The 17,635-nt window shown below is 40.7% G+C and overlaps 1 protein-coding gene across 1 annotated transcript; it reads right to left on the bottom strand.

Annotated features, from left to right (window-relative positions):
• Positions 1-3,930: 3,930 nt before the first annotated feature.
• HEMGN (hemogen) lies at positions 3,931-16,834 on the bottom strand. Its single transcript, XM_003407842.3, has 4 exons — positions 16,312-16,834; positions 14,129-14,222; positions 6,655-7,721; positions 3,931-4,885 (listed from the first exon to the last, which is right to left on the bottom strand). Exons 1-4 carry the CDS (start codon positions 16,388-16,390, stop codon positions 4,779-4,781), a joined length of 1,347 nt encoding a protein of 448 aa, XP_003407890.1. The 5' UTR covers positions 16,391-16,834; the 3' UTR covers positions 3,931-4,778.
• Positions 16,835-17,635: the final 801 nt, after the last annotated feature.

Here is a 17,635-nt window from a genome sequence, read left to right as displayed (position 1 = left end):
TTAACCACTCTTTTGGGTGAAGGACCCCTTTGAGAACCGATTATAGCTGTGGAGTTCCTCACTCATCATATTTAATATCACAGAGTTCATGGATTGTTAAGAACAACCATTGTATCTACCTTGGAAGAAGGGCAGCACAAAGTTGGGATTGATGAATTTATGAAAACTTCAGTTCAGACTGACCTCAATGTTCTAAGTCAAGTAGAAAACTGGGACATTTTTAGATGCACAGTGGTTTTCGAATGAAGAGAGTGAGAAAACAGAGGTTGTGTGTATATAGGGTGGGGTAGTGTAAGAGAGCAGGTAGAAAGGGTCCTGGAAGATAGAGATTGCTCTTCCTCTAACATACTGTATTCCTCTTGCCATCTACTTCCCCATCTCTTTCACTTTTATGTCCCTGTACCTCCTACATATGCAAATCTTTTAAGTTTCATCTTAATGCAACACTACTAAAATTTGAGATTTCAGTTTATAGTCTTTATTTTCTAATCTTTATTTAGTTCCCAATTTGTGCTTTCACATACACTCCTTTATTTGACCCAATTCTGACTTGTAGCAACTCTATAGGTCAGATTAAAACTGCCTCGTAGGGTTTCCAAGCCTGTAAATCTTTATGGAAGCAGACTGCCACATCTTTCTCTCACGGAGTGGCTGGTGGATTGGAACCACTGATCTTCTGGTTAACAGCCAAGCATTTTAACCACTGCACCACCAAGGCGCTTCTTACTTCCAAACCACTTAGGCAGGTGAAATTGAGATAGAAGAACCATCCCAAAGATGGAGCATCGTGATTATGGTGGATAAGGTTGTGTGTCTACTTGTCTGGGCTATGATTCTGGCAGTTATATAATGATGTTATTTGGCAGTTATGTAATGATGTAGTTATCCTCCATTTTGTGATATAATGTAATCATCTTCCTGATGTGATCAGATATGATCAGCCAATCAGTTGTAAGGGGAGTTTCTTTGGGGATGTGGCCTGCATCCAGTATACATGGATGTTCTGGCAAAGCTCGTTGGCTTTTGCTCACTCTGGATCTCGCATCCAGCTCAGCATTGTCTGACTTCCGGTCCTTGGGACTTGAGCCAGTAGCCTGCCATATTGCCTGCTAGTCTTGGGACTCGTCAGCCTCCATAGCTTGCCATCATACCTGCCAATCTTGGGATTCATCAGCCTCCAAAGCTTATGAGCCATCAGCCTGCTGTCTGACCTGCCGATCTTGGGATTTGTCAGCCTCCACAGCTTGTGAGCCAGTAGTTTGCTGTCTGACCTGCCAGTCTTGGGTTTGTCAGCCCCTGCAGCTATGTGAGTCAGGTGGACTCCAGCCTGATGCCTGACCCACAGACTTGGGACTTTCCAGCCTCTACAACCACATGAGCCATTCCCTTGATATAAATCTCTCTCTCTCTCTAAATATATATAAAACCAAACCCATTGCCATTGAGTCGATTCCAACTAATAGCGACCATATAGGACAGAGTAGAATTGCTCCATGCGGTTTCCATGGAGCGCCTGGTGGATTCAAACTGTTGACCTTTTCTTTCACAGCTGTAGCACTTAACCACTGCACCGCCAGGATTTCCATACGTGTGTGTGTATGTGTGTGTATTTCACTGGTTTTAACCTTTTTAGGTTTTTTTTTAGACAACCCAGCCTAAGACAGTGGTGAAAGACACTGAGATAATTTAGCCTTTCTGAGGTTATTCCCTCATCCATTAAAATGGGAATGATAATCACTCCCTAGTTGATTTCACAGTCTTTTCAAGCAGGTCAAATGAAAGTGTATGTGAAAGTATAAATTCTGAAGTACTACCCAGATGTAAGGGGTTGTTAAGTGGTTGTGCAACCTGGAATGTTACTTGAGTAATATAGAGTATGAGTAATGATTGTACAATGAATATACCCTGAGGTGGGAAAAACTTAATGTTTGGGGAGGAAAAGAAAAAAAAAAAAGAGAGGCAGCATTGTAACCTCCCACTAAACGAGTGTTTCTCAGCCCTAGCTGCATATTAAATCACCTGGAGAGCTTTTTTTTTTTTTGTGCTCCATAGGGTTTTCTTTTCTTTCTTTCTTTCTTTCTTTTTTTTATTATTGTACTTTAGATGAAGGTTTATAGAATAGCTTCGCAATAAACAGTTCACCTGGAGAGCTTTTAAACCCCACTGTCATCAAGTCAATTCCGACTCATAGTAGAACTGCCCCATAGGGTTCTTCAAGGCTGTAAATCTTTATGGAAGCAGAATGCCACATCTTTCTCCTGCAGAGTGGCTGGTGGGTTCAAACTGCCAACCTTTTGGTTAGCAGCTGAGTACTTTAACCACTGTACCACCAGGTCTCCTTTTAAACTTAAAAAAAAAAAAATCTGTTGCCATCAAGTCAATTCCAACTCATCATGACCCTAGAGGACAGAGTAGAGCTGCCCCATAGTTTCTAAGGAGCGGCTGGTGGATTCCAACTGCTGACTTTTGGTTAGGAGCCTGAACTCTTAACCACTGCTCCACCAGGGCTCCTTTTTAAACTAAAAATACCCTAAATGCTATATGGTATCCTGGATTGGATCCTGAAGCATGAAAAGGATATTAGTGGAAAAACTAACTAGTGAAATCAGAATACAGTCTGTAGTTCGGTTAATGGTAATGTAACAATCTTAATTTCTTAGTATTGACAAATGGTTATGTAAGATGTTAACATTACACTAATTAGGGCAAACACTTTCTGTACTATCTTTTCAACTTTTCTATTATTGTAAAATTACTCCTCCAAAACAGGTTACTTAAAGCAAAAAAAAAAGTTAAAAATACGTATACCTGTGCCTGACCTCACCCTGGACAGTTGAATCAGAATCCCTGGAGAAAGGGTCTGGGCATCTGTATTTTTAAAATCTTACCCAGAGTTTCTAATGCCCCAGGAGGTTCACCAGAAATGCCTCAGGAACTGGGATCTTTGTTCTTTGCTATAGCCTAGTACCTAGCACAGTATCTATATGGAAAGCTTGAGTACTTGTGCCCTTGCTGAGTGACCCTCATTTGCAAAAGTCTCCTTTACTTGGAATCCTCTTTAGTTACAGAAAGAAAAATGAAAAAAAAAAAAAAAACCTGAACCCCTGCCCCAAAAAATACCAGGAAGATTTTCAGACATCTTCCCACCCAGAATAGTTCCTATCCCTGACCCCAGTCTCTTATGGTTTCCAGTTCATCCTGACTATTATCACCAAATAAATATTCCTAAAATACTAAATCTGCCACTCCATTGTTCAAAAGTCTTACCTAGGTCCCCATTACCTAAAAGGTAAGTGATAATTACTCCTTAGTTAGGTACACAAAATTTTCTACCATCTGTCTAGTAATACCAAATTGCTTGCATGCTAGTCTACTATTCCATATGAAACCTATACTAACTAGGGTAGTTTGCATGCAGTTCTCCTGACATGTCTGGAACTCGCCCTTCTCTGTGTCACATACGGTAGTGTTGCTTATCTTCACCTATACTAATCCTCTCCATATTTGTCATGGATTGAATTGTGTCCCCCAAAAATATGTGTTATCAATTTGGCTAGGCCATGATTCCCAGTATTTTGTGGTGCACCATTTTGTCATCTGACATGATTTTCCTGTGTGTTGTAAATCCTACCTCTATGATGTTAATGAGGTAGGGTAGGTAGCAGTTGTGTTAGTGAGGTAGGATTCAATCTACAAGATTGGATTGTGTCTTGAGGCAATCTCTTTTGGGATGTAGAGGAAAGTGGGGAGCAGAGAGACAGGGGGACCTCATACTACCAAGAAAGTAGCGCCAGGAGCAGAGCGTATCCTTTGGACCCGGGGTTCCTGCATGGAGAAGCTCCTAGTACAGTGGAAGATTAATGACAAGAACCTTCCTCCAGAGCCGACAGAGAGAGAGAAAGCCTTCCCCTAGAGCTGAGGCCCTGAATTTGGACTTCTAGCCTACTAGACTGTGAGAAAATAAATTTCTGTTTGTTAAAGCCATCCACTTGTGGTATTTCTGTTATAGCAGCACTAGATGACTAAAACAACATTTCAAGACTCCCCTTTTCAGGTCACTCCAGCAAAAAGTGAGCATTTCCTTTATTGTTTCTATTATTCAAAGCGTGCTAGCATTTACTATTTACCTTTGTAATTATTTATTTTCCATTTTATTCCCCCATGAAACTAGACTAAATTCCTGGTGAGCAGGGACTATGTCTTATAGGCCTTCTAACCCCCAGTGATTAACATGATGCCATCCACACAGTTAAGCATGTAATAATTATTTAATATACAGTTTGCACAAATAGAATATTTAAAAAGTTAAAATATAATATCAAAATTCAAATACAAAAGTAAACTACACTCATCCCTCTAAGATTATCTTTGAAGATGTACCAAAATGATAAAAATTGCTAATAAAATTAACTAAAAGAGCCAACTAAAACCTGAATAAAATTTTGATGTTATTGTTACATTAATAATTGAACAAAGTTTACAAGAAAACTATATACTTCTAAAATTTTTTAAATGTTAAGAATTAATCAATTATCTACCATTAATATTTAGGGAGAGGGAAATTATTCAGCCCTCCTCCTTCCCTTTTTTTTGCTTTTCTCATCACCACACACACACACACAAGCAAGATACTGTCTATGTAACAGAGCCTAAAAAAACCATGTTAGTTCTCTCGTTCAGACATGGTCTATAAATGGAAAAACGACTAAGTTAAAATTGTAATGACTGTTGTAGAGATGTATATTCCATTGGATGGTAACTATTATGGCTGAGCATTGTTAAAATAAAACATAGCTATAGATGTCATTTTCTGGGTGATCCTCTTGAGGACTGTTCAAATTTGATGGTGTTCCTGGTTCTTCTGCTTTGGGTTTTTCTTTGATTTCTGTAATATCAAATACAATTTAAAAAATAGGTTCAATAAATAGTATTGGGACAATCAACTATTCATTTGGAAAAAAAATCTCTACCTCACACCATGCACAAAATAAATTTTAGATAGATTAAAGATTATAATACCATAAATGTTTAAAATATAGAATATTTTTCTAATCCTAGGATTAGAAAGACATTTCTAATCATGCCACAGAGACCAGAAACTACAAAGGAAAAGGCTGACATGGTTGACTAGCTAAAAATTAAAATTCTATATGGAAAAAACCACTATAAGCATAGTTAAAACAAGCAATTGGAAAAAATATTTACAACCTATATATAGGTAAAAGTTTAATAACTATGCTATTTTAAAAGGTTTTTAATCAATTAAAAGAGGCAAACATCCCAAAATAAAAATGTGACAAAAATTCTAACAGGCAATTCACACACATGCAAAATCCAGATTTTCAATAGTCATAAAACAATGCCCACTAGCATTAATAATCAAAGAGAAAACTAAAACAATAAGGTATTATCTAAAAATAAAGACAGAACCTACCAGACAGGCAAGGGTTCTTAAATTCCTTTAAATGTAATAATATACAGTATTGGCAAGGGTGTGGGGGAAGGGCGCTTTCATCAACTCTTGGTTTGTACGAATTGGTACAACGTTTCTGGAGGCTAGTCTGGCTAAATGTATCTGATCTTTAAATGAGAAGTCTTTGACCCAGAAATTCCACTTCTAGGGATTTAGCCAAAGGAAATAATCAGACAAATTTATCTTTTCAGTGCCTCAGTTTCCTTATACATAAAATGGTACAATATTACTTATCCAATAGGATTGTTAATAGTGAACAAAGATAATCCACAGGGAATGTTTAATTCAGTGTCTGGCACATAAAAAAAAATTTTTTTTTAATAAATGCTAGCCCAATAAATATACTTCCGATGATGTCCATTAAACTTTGTTAAAAGAGTTAAAAAAGGAACTAAGCTACCACCAGGATTTCTTTAGAAAGCAGTTCCTTGGGCGTAACTGATCTGATAGATTCAGCCCCTGTCTGATCCACCTACAATTCCATACAAAGAGAAACAACAGTCTCAGTTTTGTCCCTGAGGCAAGAAAAGATCCACCACCCTCAAAGAAAGGTCACATGATTTTCAAAAGTCTGTGATTGCCAAAGAAAGAAAGGAGAAAGCTTTTCAGCAACAAATATTGAAAAAGAAGGGGTTTGTGGTAAACCTGACAAATCTTACAAGAATGATTTCTGGCAAAAGGATCATATTTTATGCTTTTGTCTCTCCCTCAGTGCCTTTTATCATGAATTTACTTGCCTTTAGTTTATCAGGAAAACTAAAATTTCTAGAAAAAAACCTTATTCATCAAGCTTTTTGTTAATCTAGACTTAATTGTCCTTTAAGATATTTTGTACATAACTTATCCTATATTGGGTTTCTTTCCCTCACTGACTACAGCTTCTCAAAATGGATAGTATGTGTAAGTACCTACTGTACATGCTTGCATTTTCAATTATTTTCTTTTAATTTTTTTGGAAATGTGCCAAGACAGACATTGGTTGAATGAAAAACCTTTTTTACTTGGAACTAGCCAGTGACATTCATGGTACATGTTGAGATAATAGGCTAACCTGAGATTGTCAAAGAAGGTTGGAAATCAGCACTCTGGTGGGAATCTACCTTTGTTGGTGCTGTGATTATAAATGGGAAACACAATTAAGTGATACTGTCACTGTCTTGTCTCCAATGAACAGCCCCTACCTCGAGGACTAGTATAAAAATCCTTGGCATCTTCCTGGTGTGCCATAGGATCCTGGCCTTCAGGCCCACCTGTTTCTTGGTGTGGCTCTGGAAAGCATTCTTTAGGCACATTTTTATTTGCACATGTCTTAGTAGAGAGGTCTTCAGGACCAGATGTTTCTTCATATATTTTAGGTGAATATTCTTCAGATCTAGGTGTTTCTTGATATATTTCAGGAGAATGTTCTTCAGGCCCAGGTTTCTCTCGGTATATTTCAGGAGAATGTTCTTCAGGCCCAGGTGTTTCTTGGACGGTTTTAGGAGATGGGGCTTTAGGCACAGTCACTTCTTTATATGTTTTATGAGAGGAGTATTCAGGTTCAGTTGTTTCTTGGTATGTTTTTGTAGAAAGGTCTTCAGGCACAGCTGTATCTTGTATTTTAGGAAAGAAGCTTTTGTTCTCAGCTGTACCTTGATCTGGTTCAGAATTCCATTCCTTGGGTTCAGTTGTTTTTTGGTCTGTCTCAAGAGGGTAGCCTTTAGGCACATCTGGTTTAGGGTATACTTCAGGAGAGCATCCTTCTAGGCCAGCTGTATCTTCAGATGTTTTAGAAGGAAGGGCTGTCACTACAAATGTTCCTTGGCACATTTTAGGAGAAAGGTCTTCAGGTTCAGCCATATCTGGGTGCATTTTGGAAGGATGGTCTTGAAGTACAGCTATTTCTTGGCACATTTCAGGAGAGAAGTCTTCGGGTTCAGCTATATCTTGGTGTGTTTCAGAAGGGTGATTTTGTGCCCCTGTTTCTTGGTACTCAGAAGAATTTTTCTGATGTATAATGCTTTCTTGACATGTTTCAGAAAAGTATTCCTCAGCCACTGCTTTTTCTTGGGAGGTTCCAGGAGGTAAGGCTTTGGTTACACTCCCAGGAGGCTCAGTTTCTCGCTCTGTAGGTACCAGTGCTTTCTCTGTCATTTCCTTTTCTATTTGTGGCTCAGGATCCACCTTCAGTACTGCAGTTTGTTGTCTCTTTCTGCATCTTCTTTCATTTCCTTTTCCTGTTTTCTGCCGCTTGCTTTTCTTCTGTTCTCTGTGGAAAGATCAGAATTAGTGTCAGCAACAGGGCTACAGAATTCAAACAAATGCTTAGTAATAAAGACCCAGGCTTCCCACTGCCTTGTTGCATGACCTTGAACAAGTTACTTAATCTCTTTGAGTTCAGTCTCCTTGTTTGTAAAATGAAGGAACGGTGCTAGATGTTCTCAATGGTCGGGAGAGGAAATGTCCCTCCGGGCCTTTTTGGCTTTGCTCACCAGGAAACTTCTTCGGGGGTGTGTGTGTGTGTGTGTGTGTGTGTGTGTGTGTTAGCATATAATTAAAGTTTGGTTATAGAAAATTATAATTCTTGTTATAAATAGATTAGCATTCTGTTGGAAGCTTAGGGGACATTTAGTTTGTTAATGGAGGAACAATTCAGAAAAGGAGGGTGAGAATGGTTGCCATAACTCGAAGAATGTCACTGAATTGTACATGCAGAAATTGTTGAATTGGTACATATTCTGCCATGTATATTTTCAACAATAAAAATAAAATATTAAAAAATAGCATTCTGATCCTACTTTGGAGAGTGGCATCTGGGGTCTTAAATGCTGGCAAGTGGCCATCTAAGATGCATCAGTTGGTCTCAATCCACCTGGAGCAAAGGAGAATGAAGAACAGCAAAGACATATGGTAAAGATGAGCCCAAGAGACAGAAAGGGCCACATAAACCAGAGACTACATCAGCCTGAGACCAGAAGAACTAGATGGTGGCCGGCTACAACCGATAACTGCCCTGACAGGGAACACAACAGAGAACCCCTGAGGGAGCAGGAGAGCAGTGGGATGCAGACCCCAAGTTATTGTAAAAAGACCAGACTTCATGGTCCAACTGAGACTAGAAGGACCCCAGAAGTGATGGTCCTCAGACCTTCTGTTAGCCCAAGAGAGGAACCATTCCCAAAGCCAACTCTTCAGACAGGGATTGGACTGGACTATGGGCTAGAAAATGATACTGGTAAAGAGTGGGCTTCTTGGCTCAAGCAGACACATGAGACTGTGTGGGCACTCCCTGTCTGCAGAAGAGATGAGAGGACAGAGGGGGTCAGAACCTGGCTGAATGGACATGAAAATAGAGAGTGGAGGGAAGGAGTGTGCTGTCTTATTAGAGGGAGAGCAACTAGGAGTATATAGCAAGGTGTATATAAGTTTTTGTATGCGAGACTGACTTGGTTTGTAAACTTTCACTTAAAGCACAATAAATATTTTAAAAAACTAGCATTCTGGTTTATACACGAGTGTCTTTGGATTTAGCATGTGTGTTAGCCCATTACCACCTGGGTAAACTGATACGATTGAGTTTCTAGATCCACAAAGCTGCAGATCCACCCAGGCATGACTCCTGTCTGTGCAGCCTGCAGGTGGATGATATATGTAGCTTGCTTATCATTTACAGTGTCTCATGTAAAGAATGCTAATTAGCTATGTTGTTGTAGTTATGTGCCATCTAATCAATTCAGACTCATAGTGACCCTATAGGACAGAGTAGAACTGCCCCATAGGGTTTCCAAGGGGTGGCTGGTGGATCTGAACTGCCAGCCTTTTTGGTTAGCAGCCAAGCTCTTAACCAGTGCGCCACCAGGGTTCCACTAATTAACTGTAGTACGCATCACATAACTGTACTGTAAGCTGTGTCAAAAGCTGCAAACACATTTCTTAAGGTTAAGAGGCCTGTAGAAAGGCATGAACAACCACATCACATTACTCCTAATTAGCAGCTAGATTGAAGATCTAGAAGATGAAAGGATATGCCTGGAAATTGCAGCCAGTGACAAACTGTTAGACACTACAAATATAACCAAATACAGATGGCTAATACAGATGGGCTCAAGGGGAAAAAAGATCCTATAAATAAGCATGTCATCTTTTTTCTAAACATGTTGAAATTCTGCTCCATGCTACCTGCTCCATGGAGCCTTCTCTAACGGACCACCGGCTGCAATGCTCTTCCTGCCCAGCACTCCTGTAGGCTTTATTATGGGGATCCTGCTTAAGGGGAGGAACATAGGCTGCCTCCTACTGTATTAGTACAGGAGAACCCTTATTTCTTTTAGTAAACTAGATGTTCTTTGGAAATAAAACCATTGTTTTTTGAAGTCCTTGTAGTATTCATAGATTCTTACACATTAAAAAAAATGTATACCTTGCTCTACTTTTGTGTAATCAACACCTATGGAAGCAGTAGTCAAGAAATCAAACGACGTATTGCATTGGGCAAATCTGCTGTAAAAGACCTCTTTAAGGTGTTCAAAAGCAAAGATGTCATTTGAGGACTAAGGTGCGCCTGATCTAAGCCATGGTATTTTCAGTTGCCTCATATGCATTTGAAAGCTGGGCAGTGAATAAGGAAGACCGAAGAAGAACTGATGCCTTTGAATGGTTTTGGTGAAGAATATTGAATGTACCATGGACTGCCAGAAGAACAAACAAATCTGTCTTGGTAGAAGTACAACTGGAGTGCTTCTTGGAAGCAAGGGTGGCGAGGCTTCGTCTCACATACTTTGGACATGTTATCAGGAGGGACCAGTCCCTGGAGAAGGACATCGTGCTTGGTCAAGGAAAAAGAGGAAGACCCTCAAAGAGATGGATTGACACAGTGCCTGCAACGATGGGCTCAAACATAGCAACGATTCTGAGGATGGTGCAGGACTGGGCAGCGTTTTGTTCTATTGTACATAGGGTTGCTACGAGTCAAAACTGACTCAACGGCAGAGAACAACATCACTTTAGTGTATGTTTAAAAATTTTAAGAATGATTACATCACCAAACTCAGTTTGTGGTCAATATCAAAAAACTGTGTGTATGATTGTATACATATATATTAGGACAGTCAAAAATAAATACTAAAAATCATATAGAAGAAGGGGGAATCTAAAGATCGTTATGGCACCTTACCATTTTGAACTATAACTCCAAGCAACCATGGTAACAAGATGAATTGTAATAAAGTTCTTATGGTCAGATTTAAAAAAAAAGGTATATCTGAATTCTTCAGGAAACACTTTTTTTTTTCCCTAGATATTAAATCCTAAAGAATTTTTTATATAGATCTCTATATAACAGAATCTGAGTAATATAATGTACGCGCCTTCCCTGGTAGTTTTTGAGAAATATAAAAATATCCGTGTGGCCTAGACTTTAGTCCGTCCTCTAACACCTATCAACAATGCGATTTTGGGCAGGTCACTTAAGCCTTAGTTTCCTCATCTGTAAAATGGGGGGAATATCTGCCCAACCTCACATGGTTTTTGTAAGAATTACATTTAATAAATTAGATGAGAAAATTATCCAGATATAAATATAACCAAAAAACCCAAACTTGTTGCCATCTAGTCTATTCTAACTCATAGCAACCCTATAGGTCAAAGTAGAACTGCCCCATAGGGTTTCCAAGGAGCCGCTGGTGGATTTGAACTGCCGACCCTTTGGTTAGCAACCAAGCTCTTAACCACTGAGTCACCAGAGCCTCAAATACAAATTAGTTCTCTAAAATTAAAGTAGGAAACACAGTGTTCCCTATGTGCCATGAACGGTTTTAAGTTATTTACTTATTGCTATCTCATATAATCTTCACATCCACCTATAAAGTAGATACTGTTACTATCTCCATTTTATAGATGACAAAACTGAGGCACAGAGAAGTTGAGGAGCTTGCCCAAGGTCAATTGGCTAGGAAGCTGGGGAGCCAGGCTTTGAATCTAGTCACTCTGGCTTTAGCAGCCAGACTCTTAACAGTTGCACTGTGCTGTTTCTCCGGAACTAAGCTTTCACTGTGTGCAGTACCTAGTAGTGAGAAAAGAGGATACAGCCCTCAGTAGTATAGAGATATGTTGCCAAAGCAAGACCAGCCAGGTGCCAAGAGGTCCACCAAGGCGTCATCTACCTTGATAAATGTCTCAGTGTTGTCCCCTCAGCCCAGCAAGCTCAGAACCCCAATTCTGTCAGCACACTGAGCCTAGCTAGCTCCAGTCCCCAGGGACCAAGCACATCAACGAGGCTCAAAGAGACTGATAGGTAAACCAAAAGCCCAATGTATAACAGGGAGAAATACAGAGTCACTCAGAAGAGAATGTTTGAGCTAGCAAATGAAAGCACTCTTTCTCTGTAGGCAAGTATGGGGAGCCAAGTAATGATTCCAGGCTGCTTGGTGGCTGCAGTATTAGGGAAACTAATTGGATAATCTTCAACAGTCACCTGCCGCAGGACCCGAGTACAGGATTCTCTGTTACAACATATGTTCAATTCAAAAAAAAACTCACTTTCTGCAGAACCATGCACTAAAAGTAACAGTGGTTAAGGGGGGTGGGGGGAATAGGGTTGAGGCAAAGGACTCAAAATCTATGCAGCTATTTAATACTGGCAGAGATCATTTGAATAGTACAGACAGGCAGGTAAGTATGACTGGAGGCTGCCTCAGGAGATAGAAAAAATACACAGAAGCAACAGCGTAAATGCAGCTTGCAGACGCTGAGACCATGCAAATAAGAGGGGCGCTCTGAGCCAGCGGTGCAGCCGTTAAGCTGGGCATAGGAGGAAGCGCAGCCTGCCACCTGCGGACAGCTGTGCGAGGTGGGAGGTGGTGGTGGTGAGCTTATCTGGGGAGGGAGCTGTGAATGCAGGCACTCGTTTTCAATTTTCATAAAATACTGCTGAAAAGGATCTTGCTTATACATTGCAAGCCAAGCTGACGGCTTTTCCTGTTGAAGATTTTAATTCTATTCCACTATTCTGGCTCCCCTTGAAAAATCACGAACCAGTGCCTCTGCCACATTATACGGACATCATTCTCCTATTTACCAATCCTATGTGAGCTAAATGAGCTCTGGGTGCTGCAGTGGTTAAGCACTCAGCTGCAAACCAAAAGGTCAGAGGTTCAAACCTATCAGCTGCTCAGCAGGAGAAAGATGTGGCAGCCTGCTTCCCTAAAGATTAAAGCCTTGGAAGCCCTGTGGAGCAGTTCTACTCTGTCCTACAGGTCAGCTCACCGGCAGTGGGTTTGGTGGTTTTAATTATATCCCCAAGGAGCCCTGGTGGCGCAGTGGTTAAGTGCTCAGCTGCTCACTGACAGGTTAGGAGTTTGAACCCATCAGCCATTCTGTGGGAAAAAGATGTGGCAGTCTGCTTCTTTAAAGATTACAGCCTTGGAAACCCTAGGAGGAAGTTCTACTCTGTTCTATAGGGTCACTTTGATTCGGAATCAGCTCAACCGCAGTGGGTTTACGTGAGCTGATTGGCACTGTAGAAACGTGTGTTACAGCAGAGCACTGTGTAATAGCATTACAGACAGTACTCAAGCCGTGGGGGAGCAGAGTCCTCTCTTGAGAAGAGGGCTTAGTTAGATCAGTGGTTCTCAACTGGGGGTGATTTTGCCCACTAGGGGGCATTTGGCAACGTCTGGACATGTTTTAAATTGTCACAGCTGAAGGCCCTGGTGCTACTGGCATCTAGAGGGTAGAGGCCAGAGATTGTTAAACGGAGATGCACAGGACAGCCCCCCACAACAAAGAATTACACTGACCACAGCACAGTGTAGAGGTTGAGACACACTGGCTTAGATGGGTGTTGTACTTCGGGCTCTTTGGGCTCCCTTTTCTATCTTCAGGCTAGCCCTTGTTTTCACAGTCATACTCTAAATGGATGTAAATAGATGCTGCCTCACTTACGATCACGTTCTGTACTCTGTCACCGAGATTACATAGAGGTGACTTTGACTGGAGGTTCAAGACTCCCCAGACTCTTCTGTCACTCACTTACTCCATGGAGAGTTAATCACACCTGTACAATAAAGATTTGACTAATAGGAAGCTTAGAGAACACTCTCAGAGGCTTCCTCAGTGATGTTCCCCACTCCCAACAACATGATGCTTACATGTTTCTGTGATCACAGTAGCTGAACCCCAGGCCTCTCAACAATATAACTGGATTGCTTGATGCTCTAATTAAAAGAGACCAGGGATAAAATTCTGTTCCCACCATTTTACTAGCTATGTGAACTCAGGCATGAGATTTAACTCATCAGAGACTTACTTTTCCTTTTTAGTAAAACAGAGATTCCAAAAAACCAAACCTGTTGTCGTTGAGTTGGTTCCGACTCATATCGACCCTACAGGACAGAATAGAACCGCCCCATAGGGCTTCCAAGGCTGTAAACCTTTATGGAAAAAGACTGCCACATCTTTCTCCCACGGAGCACCTGGTGGGTTCTAACCACTGACCCTTTGGTTAGCAGCCGAGCACTTAACAACTGCACCGTCTTGAGCCTTAAAATAGAGATTATAATGCCTGACTCACAGGATTGTTGGAAATATAAAATATAGTCTGTGAAAGTGCTGAGCACTACTTGACATGTAACATATACTCGATAAATACTAGTTCCTTCCCTTGCGCTGATACCATACCCAAATAGCCACTGGGAAGTTTGTTTTTCTTCTGCTGCAACTTTTCTTTTTCTGAGTTGCTCCCGGTTTCGCAAACTCCAAGTTCCAATGACTTCTGTAGAACCAAAATGAAAGTTATAGGAAAAAGTGATGAATTATGGCATTTATCAGTCAAAGAGTCCTATGGAAAGGTGATAAAATCTCTATGCTGGGTGTCTAAGATTTTTCTCCTCTAGCTTTTTGAGGACCACTTTTCAGATAGTATTTATACATGAATGTGTTATCAACCTATTCCTTTCTTCAAAATGATTTTTACATATTGTATAAATAGAAGAAAAAAATCACTCATGCTCTGCCATCCTTAGCATGGTAGCCTGCTGTCATTTTATTCATTTCCATCCAATCCCTGTATTACACAATATTAAACAAGTTGTAATATAGCATATTACAATTTTGTATCTCTTTAGCCTAACATTGTATCAAATATTTTCCACAGTACAGTCTTCATAATTATAATTTTAATGATTACATGATACTTAATCAAGCTGATGTATTGTTATTTACCTAACCGTTTGACTTGTAGTGGGCATTCAGGTTGTTGACAGTTCTTTTTTGCTATTGCAGACCAAAGTATAATAAGCATATTCATGCTGATAGCATTTTCTTTCTTTAGGATTATTTCTTTAGGGTTATGTTTTTCCAGGTTCTTTGAAATATTAAAGTTATTATCAAAAAAGCTTCTGTTGCCATGCAAGTTTGAGGAGAGTTATTAGGTCTTTGACAGAGAGTTTCCTGAGCCTTTACTATGCGAGCCTGCACTGTGGCTCCCAGAAGGGACAAAGTATGCGGCACGACCACGGTGCCTTGTTCTTAGGACACCACCACCAGCTGCCGCTGCGCCGACGCGGGCTCACGGTGACCCCACGTGTGTCCGCCAGGGGCCGCTGCGCTGACGCGGGCTCACAGTGACCCCACGTGTGTCCGCCAGCTGCCGCTGCGCCGACGCGGGCTCACAGTGACCCCACGTGTGTCCGCCAGCTGCCGCTGCGCCGACGCGGGCTTACAGTGACCCCACGTGTGTCCAAGGAGAACTGTGCTCCATAGGGTTTTCAATGGCTGATTTTTCAGAAGTAGATTGCCAGGCCTTTCTTCTGAGGCTCCTCTGAGTGGACCCAAACCTCCAACCTTTCGGTGAACAGCTGGGCACCTGAACCATTTGCATCATGTGGGGGCTTCTATTCTTAGGACAGGGGTTCTTAACGGTGAACTTGGATGGGAAAAAATTACACCTTTATTTTTACCAACCTCTAATTAAAATGACTATTTCCGTCAATTATGAATGTAGGCCACAAACCGTGGTAGTTTTAGCAGTAGCTGTGGCTTTGTCACGCAAAGAAATGACAGACTTGATTTTCATGTCACATTACCATTGCTGCAGGTACCTCAAAATATCATTTATTTACATCAATATCATTTATACACAGCATAAATATCATTATGCTAGCTATTAGACCCAGCACTGGATCTTGTTGTTTAACGCACCTACAAACACATATATTACTGTATTTCAAGCTTCCTTTTTTTTTATTTTGATAATCATGTTTTGATAACTCGATTTCCTTTCCAATCCTATGTATTTAATGTCCTATGTTTAAATTTTTTTATTCTAAGAGGGGGTCTGTAGGCTTCATCAGCATGGCACAAAAAAAAAAGTTTAAGAACCCTCTCTTAGTGTATCTCAAGGCCTAGGATTCTGCAAAACATTTTGAGAAATGCTGCTTTAGGACAGACCCAAGGAGCAGGATTCGTGAGTCAAGAGAATAAACACAATTACAGTTCTGGCTACTCAGTGCCACAGCTTTTTCTAAAAGTTACACCAAATTTATGCTGCCGTAGGAGCATACGGGTATATTTGTTTTACCACATCCATACAGTATTGTATATTTTCCCTATCTTTTGTTTTAATAATTTTCTTACTAATAATTTATTTATTATACTACCTTGTGTTTTCTGTCTTATTAGAATCTTAGTGCTAGAAGGCTCCTCAGGAAGTTACACAGTCTCAGTTTTTCCCACCTAAACTTATATGAACCTACTCAGTGATGCCTTTTTTTTTTTTTTTGCCAGATCCATAAAGCATAGGCAAGTAATCACAACCCCAATTCCTCCCAACAGCCACTGCCTCTGAAGGTCTCTTTCATTACCTGGAGCATGGTTCTCTTGTTGATGAGGAGCAGGTGTCCCATGGAGTTTCACATGAGATTGGTCTGTTCCTAAATCCATCTTGCCGCAGTACCTTCCTGCTATTTAGTCTGACTTCCACAAGCAGCTTAGGAGCTTTTTTAAAATATCAAAAGTAACTAACACTTAAACACACGCACACACAAGTTCACTTGTCACTTGACTTCCCGCCTAAATGTTTTATCTGGTTGGACCACAGCTGCAGGCTAATTCTGCTTTATCACCCTGTGCAGGTGTGAGAAGGGGGAAAATGGCTGGTGCTAGGTCCTCCTCCTCTAATAGGGTGCTCTTCACACAGGCAGGGACTCTGGCCACAGCCTGGTGTGCCACAGACCTCAGGACTGCAGTCATTTGGTTCTACCTGCCACAAAGTGTGGGGATCTGATGTCCTTGTTTACATAGGGGGGTGGCTGGTGTGGAAAGAGCACTGGGTGCAGGCTCTCACCAGCTCTGTGACTCTGTTTCCTCCTTTAAAAAGTGGGTAAATAATTCCTGTCTTGCCTACTTCATACAGTTCTCGTGGAAGTGAAAATAATGGACGAGCAAATTTTGAAGTGTGCGATACAGATGTGAAATTCTCAGCTACTGTTTCTCTGCACGTGGCTTTTTTTTCTCCTGAGTCTCTTGCAAAATAATGTTGTCTTGCCATGTATCCTGTTAGACTTAAATAAATAAAACATAAAGAGAAGAACCAAACTAGGAATTCAAAGCAAATTTAAACCCTTTTCTGCTCACCCAATCATTCAGAAGAAATCTAAGATAACTAGAGACATCCACTGTTACTCGTCAAGGGGAAGGTCAAAATCATTTCTCAATGAAAACATTGCCATGTTGTGAAGTTAAATTGAAATCAAAGGAACTATGCCATCTTTTGATGGGTCGCCCTGTTTGTAAAGGCAAAGAGGCAGAGAGGGCCATGGTTCTACTAAGGAAGGAACCTGAGCCCTTCCTGATGCGGGCAGCCAGCCTGGGAGATGCAGGGCTAACACAGAGGCTGAACTGAAGACAGCATGAATTCCAGCATTTCTATTCCCCGAGTCTGTGGCCTTGGGCATGTTAGATAGACTCAGGAACAATATTGGCTTCTACTTCTTGGGGTTGTTGGAATGATTAATTCAGATCGTCCATATAAGGCATTTTATATGTGCCTGGGATATTGAATATATACAAAAAACCCAAACTCATTGCTGTCCAGTTGATTCCGACTCATAGTGACCTTATGAGACAGAGTAGAACTGCCCCACGGGGTTTCCAAGAAGCAGCTGGTGGATTCAAACTGCCAACCAC

Source organism: Loxodonta africana, chromosome 9, assembly GCF_030014295.1.
Source record: "Loxodonta africana isolate mLoxAfr1 chromosome 9, mLoxAfr1.hap2, whole genome shotgun sequence".
NCBI lineage: Eukaryota > Metazoa > Chordata > Mammalia > Proboscidea > Elephantidae > Loxodonta > Loxodonta africana.
The sequence above is the reverse complement of the archived record's forward strand: the minus strand, read 5'-3'. Positions and strand labels throughout refer to the sequence as shown.

Coding starts and splice junctions, on each gene's coding strand:
- HEMGN (XM_003407842.3), bottom strand. CDS start 16,390: ATGGATTTAGGAACAGACCAATCTCATGTGAAACTCCATGGGACACCT. Junction 14,223..16,311: donor ACAAGAGAACCATGCTCCAG/GTAATGAAAGAG, acceptor TTGGTTCTACAG/AAGTCATTGGAACTTGGAGT. Junction 7,722..14,128: donor ACTTCCCAGTGGCTATTTGG/GTATGGTATCAG, acceptor ATCTTTCCACAG/AGAACAGAAGAAAAGCAAGC.